At 38.6% G+C, this 16,107-nt stretch overlaps 3 protein-coding genes across 5 annotated transcripts; 2 read left to right on the forward strand and 1 right to left on the reverse strand.

Annotated features, from left to right (window-relative positions):
* The first annotated feature begins 359 nt into the window (after positions 1–359).
* LOC120460542 (afadin- and alpha-actinin-binding protein B) lies at positions 360–9,387 on the forward strand. Of its 3 annotated transcripts, none has more exons than XM_039648369.2 (13): positions 360–484; positions 674–738; positions 820–923; positions 1,879–1,947; positions 2,017–2,140; positions 2,462–2,540; positions 3,646–3,763; positions 4,397–4,547; positions 6,294–6,397; positions 7,439–7,600; positions 8,808–8,925; positions 8,997–9,144; positions 9,227–9,387. In XM_039648369.2, exons 2-13 carry the CDS (start codon positions 678–680, stop codon positions 9,279–9,281), a joined length of 1,293 nt encoding a protein of 430 aa, XP_039504303.2. In that variant the 5' UTR covers positions 360–484; positions 674–677; the 3' UTR covers positions 9,282–9,387. The 3 variants fall into 3 exon arrangements, with proteins under 3 accessions (XP_039504303.2, XP_039504313.2, XP_039504309.2); XM_039648379.2 differs by having other exon boundaries at positions 8,997–9,114; XM_039648375.2 differs by having other exon boundaries at positions 366–484; positions 665–738.
* A 984-nt stretch (positions 9,388–10,371) lies between these two features.
* On the forward strand, positions 10,372–11,335 carry nanos3 (nanos homolog 3). The gene has a single exon (XM_039648389.2). The coding sequence runs from the start codon at positions 10,415–10,417 to the stop codon at positions 10,883–10,885; it is 471 nt and encodes a 156-aa protein (XP_039504323.2). The 5' UTR covers positions 10,372–10,414; the 3' UTR covers positions 10,886–11,335.
* Positions 11,336–11,752: 417 nt separating this feature from the next.
* LOC120488039 (uncharacterized) lies at positions 11,753–15,779 on the reverse strand. Its single transcript, XM_089131913.1, has 6 exons — positions 15,687–15,779; positions 15,474–15,562; positions 13,940–15,373; positions 12,441–12,571; positions 12,241–12,333; positions 11,753–12,135 (listed from the first exon to the last, which is right to left on the reverse strand). Exons 1-6 carry the CDS (start codon positions 15,712–15,714, stop codon positions 12,036–12,038), a joined length of 1,875 nt encoding a protein of 624 aa, XP_088988039.1. The 5' UTR covers positions 15,715–15,779; the 3' UTR covers positions 11,753–12,035.
* Between the last annotated feature and the right edge of the window lie 328 nt (positions 15,780–16,107).

Here is a 16,107-nt window from a genome sequence, read left to right on the forward strand (position 1 = left end):
ATGAAGTGACTTTGCTGTCACTTGGTGTCTTATTTTGGCTTATTTTAGAATGCTCTAAATTACAGTTTTTCCCATTCATTTCTATGGGTGCCCATTTTTGACCCAAATACAATTAAGGAGGTTTTTTCCCACCCACTTAACATTGTAGAATTGAGTCCAAAACAAATGTGTGTGTTCAGGAGGCAAACTTAGGAAAAGTAGCCAAGTCTTGTACTGCTCAGATCAAGGGAAGTATTATGTTAATTTTTTTAAAATAAATCCAAACTATTTTGCCCACATTTGTCCAGAATACGGTTTTAGGGTTAAATATTGTAAGGATTTCAGTCCATTAGCTGTTAAATAGACTGAAGCTGTCGATCACTGATGAGATGATTGAAGGAAACCTGCAGATGATTGAAGGAAACGGCTCTCGATTGCTCTGTAACCCTTTAAATGTTTTTATCTGCCTTTTGAGAGGATAAGGCGCTACAGATTTTTTGCTCTGGTAAGATATGTTAACATATATCAATCAGAGATGTAATCAAATTACTTTGAAATTGCCACACACACAAAAAGACCAGCCAATTTGCTGTGGTTACAGATTTCACTATCGTTTCTGGTTATTTTTCCCGCAATGGAAAGGAAAAGTTGCACAAGGCATCAGTTATTTCTAATGTTGTGTTAGTTTCTGCAGGGTTATGGCACACAAACATCTCGCGAGATCACCGCCGTCTCATAGCCGAGCTCAAGACTGCTCAGGTAAGTGTTATCTCACACACACACGTGAGAATGATACTGATGGTCAGAAAGAGCAGGCTGAGTGCGTTTTGTGTCTGCCAGAGATCCTGAACTCAGTGTGTGTGCCTCGTCATGATGAAACCACACTCAACTTCACACACAGGATCTTCAGAGAGGAGCACAGAGACCCGATCACATCTTTACAGGTCCGTGTACACACCTGAGCTCACTACACAACTACTACACAACACTTTCCATCACACATCAAGGCCAATCTGGCAACAACCTCTAGATAATGAATTAAGCTGTGATATTATTTTCACACTATGGTTAATTTCATACACGTCATTGCAGTGTTTATTACTGCCTTTTAATTGGGGATTTATATTATATTTTAAATTATGGCATTATATTGTGTAAATTAATAAAATATTATTAGGCAATTCAGTTTTTTATATATATATATTATATATTAATATAACATTTTATGTTAGCGTTGTACATTATATTTTGGGACCCACCCAAAAAAAAAAAAAAAAAAAAAACAAGATCTACATTTTCAAGGAGTTTATCCCAATATATAAATAATAATATTAGGGCTGTCAAATGATTAATCACGATTAATCACATTCAAAATAAAAGTTTTTGTTTACATGATATATGTGGGTAAACTGTGTATAATTATTTTCTATGTATATAAATGCACACATATGCATGTATATTTAAGAAAAATATTAATTATATATAAAATATTTATATACAATATAAATTATATATAAATCTATATACATGGAAACATTTCTTAAATATATACAAGCATGTATTTATATATATATATATATATATATATATATATATATATATATATAAAATAATTATACACAGTGCACCCAAATAGATCATGTAAACAAAAACTTTTATTTTGGATGCAGTTAATCACGATTAATCATTTGACAGCCCTAAATAATATATAAATGTATAAAAATATATAAATGAATTTTAATGTTATATTATTTGTTAAATCATTTTATATTTTGTTTTGGGACTCTAGAGTTAGGGAGCTATATAAATAATATTCCTAATTAGTAAATAATTATGTTAATATTATTAATTACTTCCTTTATATTATGAAAGACTGTGTGAGTTTATCGTCTTTCACAGGAGCAGCTCATGGAGAAGGACCTGCACATCTCCCGGCTGCAACAGGCTCTGGCTTCTGAAAGAGATAAGGTTGTGATGTGATGTATTGTAGTTCCTGCAGTAGAGCGCACCAGCTGACGTGTGTGTGTGTGTGTGCAGTGCGCGCGGCTGCAGTGCCGCTGTCACCAGCAGGGGGCGGAGCTGAGGCGCAGAGAGCAGATCATCAGCCGCATGAGGGAGAGACTCTCTCAGCTCGCCGACAGACACAAACAGCGCGGAGTGTGTGAGACTCGCGGCCCGCGGCCTGCTTAACTTCTAGCGACTTCATTCACCACCTCAATATTCCTTTTTGAAACATTTGCCCTCGTTAACTCACAATAATTTGTGAAATGCTACTATTCTCAGTAGATTTGTATTATACACAACCCAGACAGCAAAATAGTGTCACCTATGCGTGGATACAGATGTGGGCCGACACTATGTTGCTGTTTGGGAGTTTTATGAGTGCATTAAATACAGACTAAAAGCCACACATCATTCAGTTAGCATGCATGCTCATGAAACCCACAAACGGCACAGTGACAATAATATTCCCCATCTATAGCCATGGAGATCATAAATGTGTTGCCAAAGCGGACCGGACGGAGAGAGACTGGCTTCAAGCCCACAAAGGCTGATGGGAGGTACGACCAATGACCCGATAGACTGTATAACGTGTTTTAAAGAGTTTTTCACCCTAAAATGAAAATGATGTCATTAATGACTCTCCCTCAAGCCCGTCAGACATCCGTTCATCTCCAGAACACAGTTTAAGATATTTTAGATTTAGTCCGAGAGCTTTCTGTCCCTCCATTGGAAATGTGTGTACGGTATACTGTCCTCGTCCAGAAAGGAAATAAAGACTTCATCAAAGTAGTCATGTGACATCAGTGGGTTGGTTACAATGGCATCGAAAATAGATTTTGGTCCAAAAATAACAGTAACTCAGACTTTATCAGCATTGTGTTGTCTTCCGGCTCTGTTGTGGATACATCGTAGATACATTTTCAATGGAGAGACCGAAGACTCTAAATTTAAAATATCTTAAACTGTGTTCTGAAGATGAACGGAGGTCTTACGGCAGTGTTGTAGTACTCGAGACTCGGTCTCGAGACCATATTTTAATGGTCTTGGTCTTGTCATGGACTCGTGTACATTTGGACTCGGAATTGACTCGTACTCGAACATTTTTTTTTTTTAGGACTCGGAATTATTCCCGAGTCCACTCGAGTTCAATTAAAAATATTTTTCATGATTATTAATGTATGTTATATAATAAAATATTTTGTTAAATTGATTGACACTTCCAGTGATTGGTGATTTTCTAGTGCGCAACTGCGCATGACAAATTGTAATAAAATTACTTTTAACACCACCTACTATGTGGCCTTTTTACCCTAAACTGATCATATTTGTTAAACTCTAAGTAAATTCAGTAAAAAAAAATTAGGTAATCAACCCTCACTGGTCTCGACTTGGACTCGACCGTCTCTGGTCTCGGACTCGTCTCTCTATGGACTCGGTCTTGACTCGGACTCGACTCTCTCTGGTCTCGGTGTCGACTCGGACTCGAGTGAGGTGGTCTCGACTACAACACTGTCTTACGGGCTTGGGACGACATGAGGGAGAGTCATTAATGACAATAGTGTGCTTTAATGTGGATTATAAGCATCTTTTATGTAAAATTTGAGGACCAGAAATCATTTGTGGAAAGGATTGAAAATATTATCGCTTTGTCTCCCCCTGCAGGTTGGAAGAAGCACTGCGTCTGCTGCTGGACCGCAGAGAAGCGGAGCTCAGAGAGGCCATGAAACTCCGGCACGCGCTCACCACACTACTGCACATGCTCAGAAACAACATGGCACGGGTGAGAGAGACCCCTACACCCGCACTGCAAAGATTTCCTATAGCCTAGAAACACTAACTCTAAAAGTATGTACTTCACCGGTACTGGGCAAATACATACCCAGACCCCCAAACTATTAATGAACTAAAGTTCATTCAGACTGCCGAGGCTTCAAATTATCATGATTTTTATTCAACTGAAAAAGTGAAAGTGACCCGAAACTTGACCCTTTCATATGAAACGAGCCTCGTTACAGAAGTGACCTCGTACCATTTGTGTTTAAACAGCCCTGACCCGCCTCCATCATTGACATTAACCCCATTAACGGGGCCTTGGGGTACAAAATGCCATTAAAATTAATAAAAATGCCCTCTAAAAATTAAGATATACAAGGCAACAATGTCTCTGTGTACGTTTTTGTTTTGAATACTTATAACATGATATGTAGTGCTGTTTTCCTGAATATCAGCGCGATTGCAAATGTGATCGCCTATTGGTTATGTACACTTTCATGATTGGCGATGAGTGGCCTCGAAATGGGCCTCAGAATCACAAAGTCCGCCTCTTTCAGTGTAGTACGTCATGCACACGTTACTATTGAGGATATGGAGTATGCTAATTGGGTGTATCATATAGTAATATCTTTTTAATTAGATACTACAAGATGACCATACAGGACTGGAGGATGAGGACAGAGACAATGTGCTGGTCCAATCAGAGCAGAGCCTTGGTGATCATGTGACCGGCGGTGTGGTTCAGGAGTGGATGCAGGTCCAGAAAAGAGTTCGGGAGCTCGTGTCTCAGAGTAAGAACCGCATGTGTAGAGGCTATCTATGAATATACAGTCAAACCAAACACTATTCAGACTTTATCTATTTTTAATAGTGTGTGAGGTTAGCAAAATAAAGTAAACTGACACATTATATCCAAAAAAATCTTCATACAGTGACTACAGTAAAAATATGGACAAATGAGTCAGACACTTTGAGCTGACCATGTTTTTCTGAAAGTGTGTTTTCTGAGACATTTCTACACACAGACTGAACAACAATCGCATTGAGCTAAACTGGTATTAGCTAATAGTGTAGTTAAATTCAACAGCTGACAGATATTCAACATAATTCATGTGTGAGTCTAACAGAAGGACGGACAAAACCTGTGAAATATCCACTGATCTGAGAACTGAGTTATATTTTATTACCATTTTCTATATAATAGTGAATAAACTAGAGCCCGACCGATAAAGGATTTAAGTCCGATACCGATACAAATATTTATTGGTTTCAAAATCCGATATATCAGACGATATATATTTTTTAAATTATTATTTAATAATTGAAAAAACATACATTTACAATATAACGCGCCAAGGAGAGATGATGCGTCTCATTGCTATAACTGTTACGCGCTATTAAAGAAATACTTCAGTCACATTGTTAAAAGTTAAAAGGACTACACTAACAACGTAACGTAACTATTACTAGCTAATCCCGCTTCACTCTCGGCTTATTTAACAGCAGCAAAACTGGACATGATAGTCACAAATGTTGTCATGCTTATTTGAGTTAAGAGAACTGATGGGGATGTTCTTTTAATTGTTCAAGCAATGTATTTTTTTTTTTTTTTTTAACTTTTAAAATTTGGAAACTGGGGAAATGTTCATGTTTTTTTTTTTTACAAACATTTTTGGGTTTTAAAATCCGATATTTTAGTTATTTATTTTTTAAACTGGACATGATAGTCACAAATTTTGTCATGCTTATTTGAGTTAAGAGAACTGATGGGGATGATCTTTTAATTGTTATTCAAGCAATGTATGTCTCGTGACCAACTCAACGAGTGTTGCCAACAGGAACGGTGTAGAGCGCCCTCTGGTGGACAAACTATACAACTCCAACACTCATGACATGGTTCAAGCGTGTTTCATCCATTTTTATTTTATTTTTGAAATATTCATTTGTCGGCCATTATAACTGCCAATACCGATAGTTTGGAAAATGCCTAATATCGGCCGATAATATCAGTCTGTCGATAAATCGGTCTGGCTCTAATCATGACTCATGAGTTCAGTATTTACTAGAGCCCGACCGATAAAGGATTTTGAAGGCCGATACCGATACAAATATTTTTGGGTTTTAAAATCCGATATATCGGCCGATAATTTATTTGTTTATTTATTTTTTAAACTGGACATGATAGTCACAAATGTTGTCATGCTTATTTGAGTTAAGAGAACTGATGGGGATGATCTTTTAATTGTTATTCAAGCAATGTATGTCTCGTGACCAACTCAACGAGTGTTGCCAACAGGAACGGTGTAGAGCGCCCTCTGGTGGACAAACTATACAACTCCAACACTCATGACATGGTTCAAGCGTGTTTCCTCCGTTTTTTTTAAATTTTATTTTTGAAATATTCATTTATCAGCCATTATAACTGCCGATACCGATAGTTTGGAAAATGCCTAATATCGGCCGATAATATCGGCCTGGCTCTAGAATAAACTGTAATAAAGTGAGCAACATTGAAGGTGTGTGTGTGTGGTCATCAGGGGCGGTCGCTCAGGGAACGGACCAGGAGAAGCTGCTGGCTCATCTGGAGGAGGAAGTGGAGCAGAGCCGGGAGCTGATCCGAGCGCAGCAGGAGTTACTGCAGGTCAGACACCAGAGCAGACGCTTTCAGACAGTTTCGGGTTGAAAGATGTGTTTTCTCTGGTTTGGTGGGCGTGTCAGCCTGAGCCCAATCAGCAACAACATGTATACAAACCACACGGTGTTAAAGATTGGAAAACGGAAAATTGGAAACGCCAGGAATCCCTTCACTCGATTGGGATGTTCTCTTCTATTCTGGACGGTCAGGCCAGTGACTGACACATCGAGCGTATTTTGCAGCATTAAACACGTATTTATACAGATTTCATCAGGCTCTGAAAATAAAATGGCCTTCTCAGCTGCCGTAGTTGCAACTCTTGCGTCATCAGAAAAGAGTGTTCAACCAGAGCCCGTCTAACAGCACTTCCTATTAGCCCCGTTGTGTATTATCTTGGTTGCAGTTCCATTAGAATTCCACTGGGGGTGATCACGGGCGAGAGCAAAATGAATGGGAGTCTATGGGGCTAAACGGCTAAATGTGTCTCTTTCACCTGCTTGTTGTTAAATCAACAGATTTTATTGTTGATTCCGCAAGTTCAATATAGATTATAGGCCAAAAGTCGAATGAACGAGTACTTATGTCCTTTTGATTTCGTACAGGTTAGGCCGTTGTTGGCTGGAACACGCTAGCATTCTGCTATTGTGTGACGTCATCACAGTTTTGAACAGATTAGTGAACTTAATGCAATTTTCAGCTGAGTGTATTATCTTAGCCCTCCCTTTTGAATGCAACTTTCAAATTACTTGACGAAAAATTACATCCTGAGAAAAGTGGATTTCTGGGGGTGAAACCGCATTGACTCCGTGACTCGGCCGCGAGCGCCCCCGCATGGACAGAAACGTGTTACTGCAGCCAGTCCAGAAACCAGAAGTAACCAGCCAGTGCCAGTTCTCTTCAATTAGACATTTTCTGGTTCAACGCACCACCGTTTCCATTTAAAAAAATTAACCTTTTGCAACTTATTGTCTGGCCGAACGCAGCCCTGCTATCCCGTCTGACTCGGTTAAGTGCGTAGGCCGCAGTAAAGTGAGTGTTTTCTCTCAGGACCGTGTGAGTTCGCCTCTCCCCGCTGTGCTGATGGACTGCTACTATCTGGAGGAGTGGGAGCGGCTACAGGCCCGCTGGGAGGAGCTTAACCGGCAGAGGCGGAGCTTCCAGCGAGAGAGGCGGGCTTTCACTGAGGCGGCTATCCGATTGGGTCACGAGGTGAGAGTTCTTAGTCATTTTTGCTCATTCTGTGCATGAAACTTTACAAAAACACAAAATGAGAAACTAAAAAAAAGCTTTAAAATAAATTTAAACGAATAACCTCTATTTATTTAAAGTCGCAACCAGAGTTCTGACGTTCTTGGAAAACCTGAATATATGAGGGATTTGTAAAGTGTAGATGTGGAAAAGTCCTGGGAATGAATACAACTCTAAAGTCAGGGGCTTTTTATGATTTATTTTATAATAAACATTTTTCTGGTTATGCTCTAAAAGAGATTGATTGTTATTTGAGTAAAAAATTATTTACAACCTGAATCTATTTAACTAATCCAGTTAATGAAACTTAACTTATTAAATATTCTAAAATGTAACTCAATATTTATAATTTCAATAATTTTCTTTATTTAAATTAGAATATATTTTATAAATATTTAAATTAGGGCTGTCAAACGATTAATCGCATCCAAAATAAAAGTTTGTGTTTACATAATATATGTGGGTGCACTGTGTATAATTATTTTGTATATATATATAAATACACACACATGTATGTATATTTAGGAAAAAACATTTATATATAATAAAAATTATATATAAATCTATACACAGTATATACATGAAAATATTTCTTAAATATACACAAGCATGTGTATGTATTTATATATATAAAATAATTATACACAGTGCACCCACATATATTATGTAAACACAAACTTTTATTTTGAAAGCGATTAATCGTTTGACAGCCCTAATTTAAATATTACATTTTAAATTGACTGGAAATAAAGTCAGCTTTGTCATTACAGCAGAAGTACAGAAGAAATCATGGGATCCTTTAAATATTGGCAGAAATCGCACAATACACACACACACAATTCTTGCTACATGGACCGATTACAGTGACCAGGGAATTGTGGAGAATTTCAAATATAAAATAATCGCCGTAAAGTATAATAATAAATGGCATAATCAACTTGTTATAAGACCAAACTTGAGTGAAGGCTTGCATTTTCATTTTGTCCGCATATTAAAAACCATAAATGCATATTGAGTGAGTAAAAAGATTAGATTTCTAAGAATCAGAATGAGTTTCAATATGTTTCGACACACAAAGAATTTGTGTGAATATTTTGGGAGAATTACTCTTTGTAATATTTAATAATCCTAATTGTCCCTCAGCCGTTAATGTGTGTGTGTGTTTTAGAGAACCGAGTTTGAGCGGCAGAAAGCCTCCCGTTTGAAGTCCGAGTTCCTCAGTTTTTCTCCCGTCCAGAAAAGCTGTCAGTGGAACAGGAGAGAGAGCACAGCGCTCAGCGACCTCCGTACGTACACACACACACACACACACACACACCACCATTACAGCATTCATAACACAGCCCTGTGTGTGCAGGTGCAGCAGCTCCGGATCAGCTCTCTCTCTCTCCGTGTGTCACTCCGTCATCTGTGGGGTCAGAGGTCACGTCGGGGTCCCGTCTGAACGGGGTCATGACCCCCAACACCCCTGAGCTGTACTCCGCTCTTAAACTGCCCTGCCGCAGGTCTAATAACTCTAATATCCGTCTAATATCTATCACATACTGAAATGTGATGTGAATGTCTCTCGCTCTCTCTCTCTCTCAGGTCTCGGCGGATCCTTCAGTCACCTGACGAACACAACACCGACTGGCCCTTTTAGTTCACACACTTCAATGAAATACTGTGTGTTTTGTGAAGATTCTGTCTTTTTTGAATAAATTAAATAAAGATTTGCATTAAATATGTGGAATTACCTTGTTTTCTCTTTCCAGCATCTCTCACAAATGCACACTTCATATTCACAATTGCATGTATTGTTGTGTAAGCTGCAGCTGAGACCGGGGCTAGTTGTCACGGGCTCTATATATGTGACTAACTACTATAATGGCTGGGTTCACAGACTGAAAAGCATGTTTGAGACGTTTTGTCTTAAGATGCACACCAATAATGTTTTTAAGGCATGTTTATAAAAGCTGCTTAAATGCTCTAATTGAACTATAAGGCCTAATTCTGGTTTAATCTAAGCCCTGTCTGTGAAATTTAAGATTTTTATTCAGAAAACCACTTGTTTTCTTGGTGGGTTTATGTGTTGGTTTTTAAATACTAGTTCAAAACTGTCTTGGAAGTAATAATATTTGTTAAATAATGTTGAAATAACTATTTAATTTGAATGTAATAAGATGGGTAACCAAACCACATTTACATTCACGAGTTAAAAGGTTTTCATAAAATACTTTGCTAATTTACACCGACATTGTTTCTTTGTTTCTCATTTTTATTTTTCTTACTGCGACTCGTTTCTTCTTATACTCTGTGTATTGTATTTTTATCATTATTGTTTATTCTAATTATTCTTACAGGTTATTGACCCTAATTGTGTATTCATATATATTTATAGTCTGTGTTTGGTTTGTGTGTTGACTTTCTTGCGAGGAATGGACAAAATACACAAAGTTATTGAATCCTGAATAATTTTTTGTATTGATTGTACGCCAAAATAAAGGTTATATACTTTTTTTTTTTGAATGTTACGATTGTACACGGTCTTTTTTAAACGCCATTGAGTATTTCATAACGCGTCTTCTCCAATCAGTTTCAATAAACAACGGTTTATCGTCGTGAACACTTACACCAGTTTTAAAGGAAATCTATTCACTTACCAATCTTTTTTTCCCCTTAAGAGGACACAATTGGCAAACCAATCATGCCCTAATTGGTCTCGTGCTGTGACGTCTGCCCTTTAAACCCCACGCGTGTTCAGCGCGTGCAAGTTGTTTTGGTGGTGAGTGTGTTATGGCTTTTCCTCTTCTCCGTTACATCCTGTCTGCTCGTAGATCCATGGAGTATAAAAATGATTATTTCCAGCCCTGGGAGGACTACCTGGGTTTGGCGGACCTGGTCAGAAGAATGCATCGGTCGGGAAAGCAGTCAGGCTCGGATGAGGGCGATTGTCGAACAACCGCCGCGCGCGAGGACTCTCCAAACGGCCCGGGGCGCGCGCGCACGACAGACACGAGCGAGGAACCCTGCAAGAACTCACGCGACCAACACGAGAGGATGTTTTGCAGTTTCTGCAAGCACAACGGCGAGAGCGAGGTCGTGTTCAGATCACACTACCTGAAAGACCGCGCCGGGAGCGTGACGTGCCCGTACCTGAGCCAGTACATGTGTCCCCTGTGCGGGGCCACCGGGGCCAAAGCGCACACGAAGAGGTTCTGCCCGCTGGTGGAGAAAACATACAGCTCCGTGTACGCCAGGAAATAAACATTTCTGACCCGCAGAGGAGCTGGAGGAACGAGACCAATTGAAAGGACACTTTTTACCAAAGGTTTTAATGTTAAGCGTTAACTTTTATACGTAATGGCTTGTGTGTGAGTTTGCATGCATGTGTGTGTGTATCCACGGTTTGATTTCGCACTTTTTCTTTGGATTTCCTTCAGTTGTGTGCACTATGGTCTTGTGTGTTTCACTTTTTACTTGAACAAACTTGTACACCAGCCATTAGGCTCGCTACAGGTGCAACCGCCTTTCAACTCTTCTCTACAAACAAACTTTTGATTTTGAAAACGAAAAATGTTTTGTATTTTATGCAACACCTTTTTTATTGTGACTTTATAACTATTTAAAAAAATATTTTAATGTTAATATTAGGTGTTTTACTGCTAAGAGATGCCTTGTGTTTTGAATCAATAAGAAACCAGATGGAACAATCTACGTCAGCTTCTGTGTTTTATTTATTTCTCTCGTTCGCCACTTTATAATTTCTCTAATTGTGCTGCAAATCATGATCGTCATGGGTTTTGTCATATCGTGAAATGTGTTTATCGATTTCCAAGTTATTCTCAAAATTGGTAGCATGGATGCCAGCCCGAACTCCGCCCACAATATTTTTTGGTCGGGAAGTTATATTATTATAACTTATTATAACTATAATATAGTTATAGTCATATTATTTCTTGAATATGCGTATGACGAAGTCAGGCTACAAAGTAAAGACTAAAGTTGAATGAAAAATATTACCATTTTGTGTGTACTACCACAGCACTTCACTTAAAACAAGCTCAATTTGACAATTAAGGTCTAGTTTTATAAAACAAGCTCATGTAGAATCAAAAATGCACAACAATGGGATCGAGTAATGTAGTATTTACTGTGTGTAGTACGTTTTACACAAGAAAATGGACTGATTTAAGGCTTTCAGACCCTTCAAACACAACCTGTGATTGACAGAATTACAACGTTTACTTCTTAGCTTGAACTTCTAAAGAAACGTTAACTGAGAACGGCTCCATGCAAGTTGATCTTTCGCTCTAAGACCCCAAAATGTGAACAAACTTCAAACACATGTAACTGAACAGCAAACTGTAACTACTATCCTTTGTTAGAACGTATTCAGAAACGGATGCCTGTATTTCTAGTGTTGAGGGCCATACATGCTGCGAAACGGTGGTCTTGCGGGTTTTTTGCCTTGTTGCAGAAATCCGATTTTCCTGTGTGCATCCCTCACTATCTGACTGAAAGAAAACAAAGTTATATTGTTTTTTGGTCAAAAGTTTCAGTGTAAAACACATCAGAATCATGGTTTTTTTGTGTGTGTGGTAGAAGTGCTCATGACTTACTTCAGAGAGGCGAGATCTCTGATAAGGCCACACACCCGGTCTGTGGCATCCTCCAGATCACAAGTGTCTTCTACCATGGGGAAGTCCTCCAAACTGGTGAAAATGGACGAAAACATTAATGATTTGAAGACAGTCAATTCTGAAATGTAAGCAATTGAACAAGAGATGGAGTCAGAGCAAACCGCCGGCGCTCGTCTCACCTCAGAGGGATGTTGTTGAGCTGGGAATCTGTCACGGAGTGGATGGATAACGGGCTGGAGGGATAGGGTTCAGCAGGACTCGGATGAGGCTCGTGAGTTTCACTTGGTAAGCCATCACGCTCTGAAACTGACTGATGATCCGGCTCAGTTTTAGTATCTTAATGTGAGAGTTTTGTACACTTATTAATTATCAAACTAAAACCCACATTATTTCGTCGACTTATGGTACGGCAAACTTAAAGTCAATTAACAAATCCAAAGTAGTAGTTCTATTGTTTTAAAGGAATTACATACAAAACAAGACAATTCTGTCTTCATTAATCTCTCATGCCATTATAAAGCTAGAAGTCTTTCTTTACTCCCCTTCAGCTAAACTCAAATCAAGTTCAAGTAAAGCAATTCACACCAGGTTTGAGGTCCAACGACATTGATTTTTGCGTGTCTAGATGTTGTCAAATGTAATGCAATGAATCTTGATTTGCCATATTTGAGTTAAATGGTTAGTTCACCCAAAATCTTAAATACAGTCATTTATACACTCTTAGAAGAAATGGTTCTATTTAGAACCAGAAATGGTTCCATCCCCCGCTTCATATATGGAACTCCAAAATGGTTCTATATAGAACCATTTTTTTTGGTAAAAGGTTCTATTGGCCAAGTACGGAACCCCAGGGTTCTATAGAACCCAGAGGAACCCTTTTTTTAAGAGTGTATAGAACCTTTTAGGGGTTCCAAATACGTAGCGCTGATAGAACCTTTATAGGTTCTATATAGAATAGTGTATGATGAACAGATATAATTTGAGCTTTTATTCACATATAGACATTCATGAACGCACAACAGATATGGCAGATTGTTGACGTGCGAGAACCAATGAGGTTCATTCTCGTGTTACGCATCATGTTTGAGCTTCAGCAATTCTCGTAGTTCATGCTTGCTTCTGTAAGAGGTTTGCTCTCGTGTGTCATAGCAAGAACGTTTTAGCCTCTGTTGTATGTTTGCTGATCTGTGTTTATATTTGAATAAACGCCTAAATTCAATTTGTTCATTATATAAAGCGATCAAGTCTCCTCAGAAAGTTTGGACTAAACCGGTCAATTCATATGGATTACATTTATAATCTCTATGAACTTTTTGAAGCGTCAATGTGGTAACAGACAGAAATTGCTCAGATTTCAGTAAAAATGTCTTAATTTGTGTTCTGAAGATAAGAACACATGTACTAGTTTGGAACGAGGGTAAGTAAATTATGAACATTTTGTAACCCTTTAAATACGATACGAGAAGTTTTTCAATAAGTAACAATTCACATCTTGGCCTTTTCTTATTGAAATGTATTACTTTTTATGATACTTCTATGTCCTTTCTAGAACTTAAAAGCACTCCTGCGACAGTGAATAAATAATGTCAGGAATTTTACATTTGTACTTTTCTTTTTACAAGTGTAATTTTTAGCTATTTTACAAGTGTATGTTTCTTCATTCAAGAGAATCACTCACTTGCACATCTTTATCTTCACCACAAGGTGGCGCTGTGGGTGAGGACAAACTCCACATGCAGGTTTCCTCACAGTTCTCTGTGGTCTCAGCTGTTTCAGATGCAGCAACCAAAGTACAGTCCAAAGACTCGCTCTTATCTTTTATCTCGTCGATTACCAGAAGTGCGCTGACGGTCTCATTGATTGCGATATCTGTGAGCTCCACACACTCTTCATTGGTCTGGCCACTGATAAAAGTGTTCATGTCGAGTTCAGATGGACAGCACTCCTCAACCTCCATCTCATTGCCTCTCACTACCAGTTCTTCAAAATGATCAGCAACCTCAGCAGTGGATGCTGATTCGTCATTGGTCTTTTTGAGGACTTCAAGCGGACCCTCCATCACAATCGCATCTTGAGTCGAAACATCGGTCGATTCCTGGCAAACTTCATCTGTCACTTCGGTGCCAATCTTAGTTATGACGTCATCACACATTTCTGGTTTATTATCTTCTCTAATGTTGCTTTCATTATTGCTACGCTCCACACGTTCAGTTTCAATGTCCTCAAGAGGATCGCCATGGGATGGGAGCGTATGGTGAGTTTCATGAGTAATTTCTTGCTCGCTTGACATGCATTCAACCAATGCCTGAACTTCAGGCTCCTCCTGTATTTCCAGTTCAGGAATATCTTCTAATGGGCAAGAGGTTGGGAAGGAGGATCCTGAAAACTCTTCAAGAGAGATTGAGTCATCCTTCTTTAAATTGTCACTGACCATCATCACAGAATCCTCTTTAATATCTTGACATGCCTTGTTCTCCAATCCTTCTCCAAACACATTCCCGCTAGTCGGCTGTTCCTTGAGCATCTTCTTCCTATCTCCAAGCCGACACATTCCCATCCTCTTTCTTATTTTCCTCTTTACTAGAGGATCTGCATCTTCAGTCAACTGAATCCCTGTCTCGCCAACGGAGGTCTCATCTATGATGTCCGAACACTCTAATTGTTCGCCCTTATTAGGTTCAGTGGCTAAACTATCGATATCCTCATGAGGAAATTCCTTCTCGGTTTGACACTCGTCTGATGGTAATTCAGAGTCACAGTCATCTGGGACCTTCTGGGATTCATGGTTTGAATTGCTTGTAATTTCACCCTTTTCATCATCCAGCTCTACGTCAGGCTGATCTACCTTGGTAACTTCAACATTTAAAGGTTGAGAGATCGTGTACTTGTCGCTATTGTTAGGTTCTGGTGCGATCTCTTGTTCAGTCCCAGGTGGGTTTGTACCATTTCCATCCTCATCATTGCATGTTTTTTCTTCCAATGAACAAGGATCAACAGGGAACTCTGTTGTCTGACTGATTTGTAATGTGCTCAGTTCAGGCTGATGCTCATCCAGCTTCTCTGAGCACAATGCATTATGGGAGTTGTTGTTTTCTGAATTTGGTGTCTGAATCTAGGGAGAAGAGTTATGTAAATCAGCAAAAGAAACACAAATATAACAGCATCAAAGCATTCTTCAAAATGTTGTTTGTGTAATTGACAGACAAATCCACCTGAGTTTCATCTGCAGACTGCGGGTTTGTTTCTTCAGAGCTTCTCTGTCGTTTTGCTCTGGGCTGCGTTCGCTTAGGAGGTTTGAACTCTGCAAAAATACATTTATTTACATCAACATTACATCACGTCGATTTACTTGTAAATTAAAAAAATCAATATAGCTACAATCAAGCTCGTTGAGTAAATTTTATGTTTTCATGGGTGCAGGTTACCTGTGGTCTTTGATTTTCTTTTGGCCATTGTCTTGTTTTAGTCAAGATTTAACTAAGTGAATAAAAAGAAACAAGTTAAAACAAATTCATGGCACAGTTGACTAATTTAATTAGTAGGTATATCTAGCATGCTTGTTTAAATGTATTAATTTAATTGGCATATAACCCATGTTCATATTTTAAATATTATAAAACGTTCAACAAACAAAATAAACCTTTTACGTTTAAGAAAAACACGTTTAATTTATCTGACAGACATTAACTGTCAATTCAAATGCGCGCGCGCGAAAAATTCGTGACGCTATTCGTGGTCGAAAACCAATTTTAACACGACAGACTACCAGAAAGCGTAATATATTTGTTAAAATATCAACACATCGACACACCCTAGCAGCGGTTGAACTACAAGTCCTCAGAGTTT

The sequence above is a fragment of the Pimephales promelas genome, chromosome 6 (assembly GCF_988280905.1).
Source record: "Pimephales promelas chromosome 6, fPimPro1.hap1.1, whole genome shotgun sequence".
NCBI lineage: Eukaryota > Metazoa > Chordata > Actinopteri > Cypriniformes > Leuciscidae > Pimephales > Pimephales promelas.

Coding starts and splice junctions, on each gene's coding strand:
- LOC120460542 (XM_039648369.2), top strand. CDS start 678: ATGGCACACAAACATCTCGCGAGATCACCGCCGTCTCATAGCCGAGCT. Junction 1,948..2,016: donor TGGCTTCTGAAAGAGATAAG/GTTGTGATGTGA, acceptor GTGTGTGTGCAG/TGCGCGCGGCTGCAGTGCCG. Junction 6,398..7,438: donor CGCAGCAGGAGTTACTGCAG/GTCAGACACCAG, acceptor GTTTTCTCTCAG/GACCGTGTGAGTTCGCCTCT.
- nanos3 (XM_039648389.2), top strand. CDS start 10,415: ATGGCTTTTCCTCTTCTCCGTTACATCCTGTCTGCTCGTAGATCCATG.
- LOC120488039 (XM_089131913.1), bottom strand. CDS start 15,714: ATGGCCAAAAGAAAATCAAAGACCACAG. Junction 15,374..15,473: donor AGTCTGCAGATGAAACTCAG/GTGGATTTGTCT, acceptor TCTTCTCCCTAG/ATTCAGACACCAAATTCAGA. Junction 12,334..12,440: donor CTCAACAACATCCCTCTGAG/GTGAGACGAGCG, acceptor CATTTTCACCAG/TTTGGAGGACTTCCCCATGG.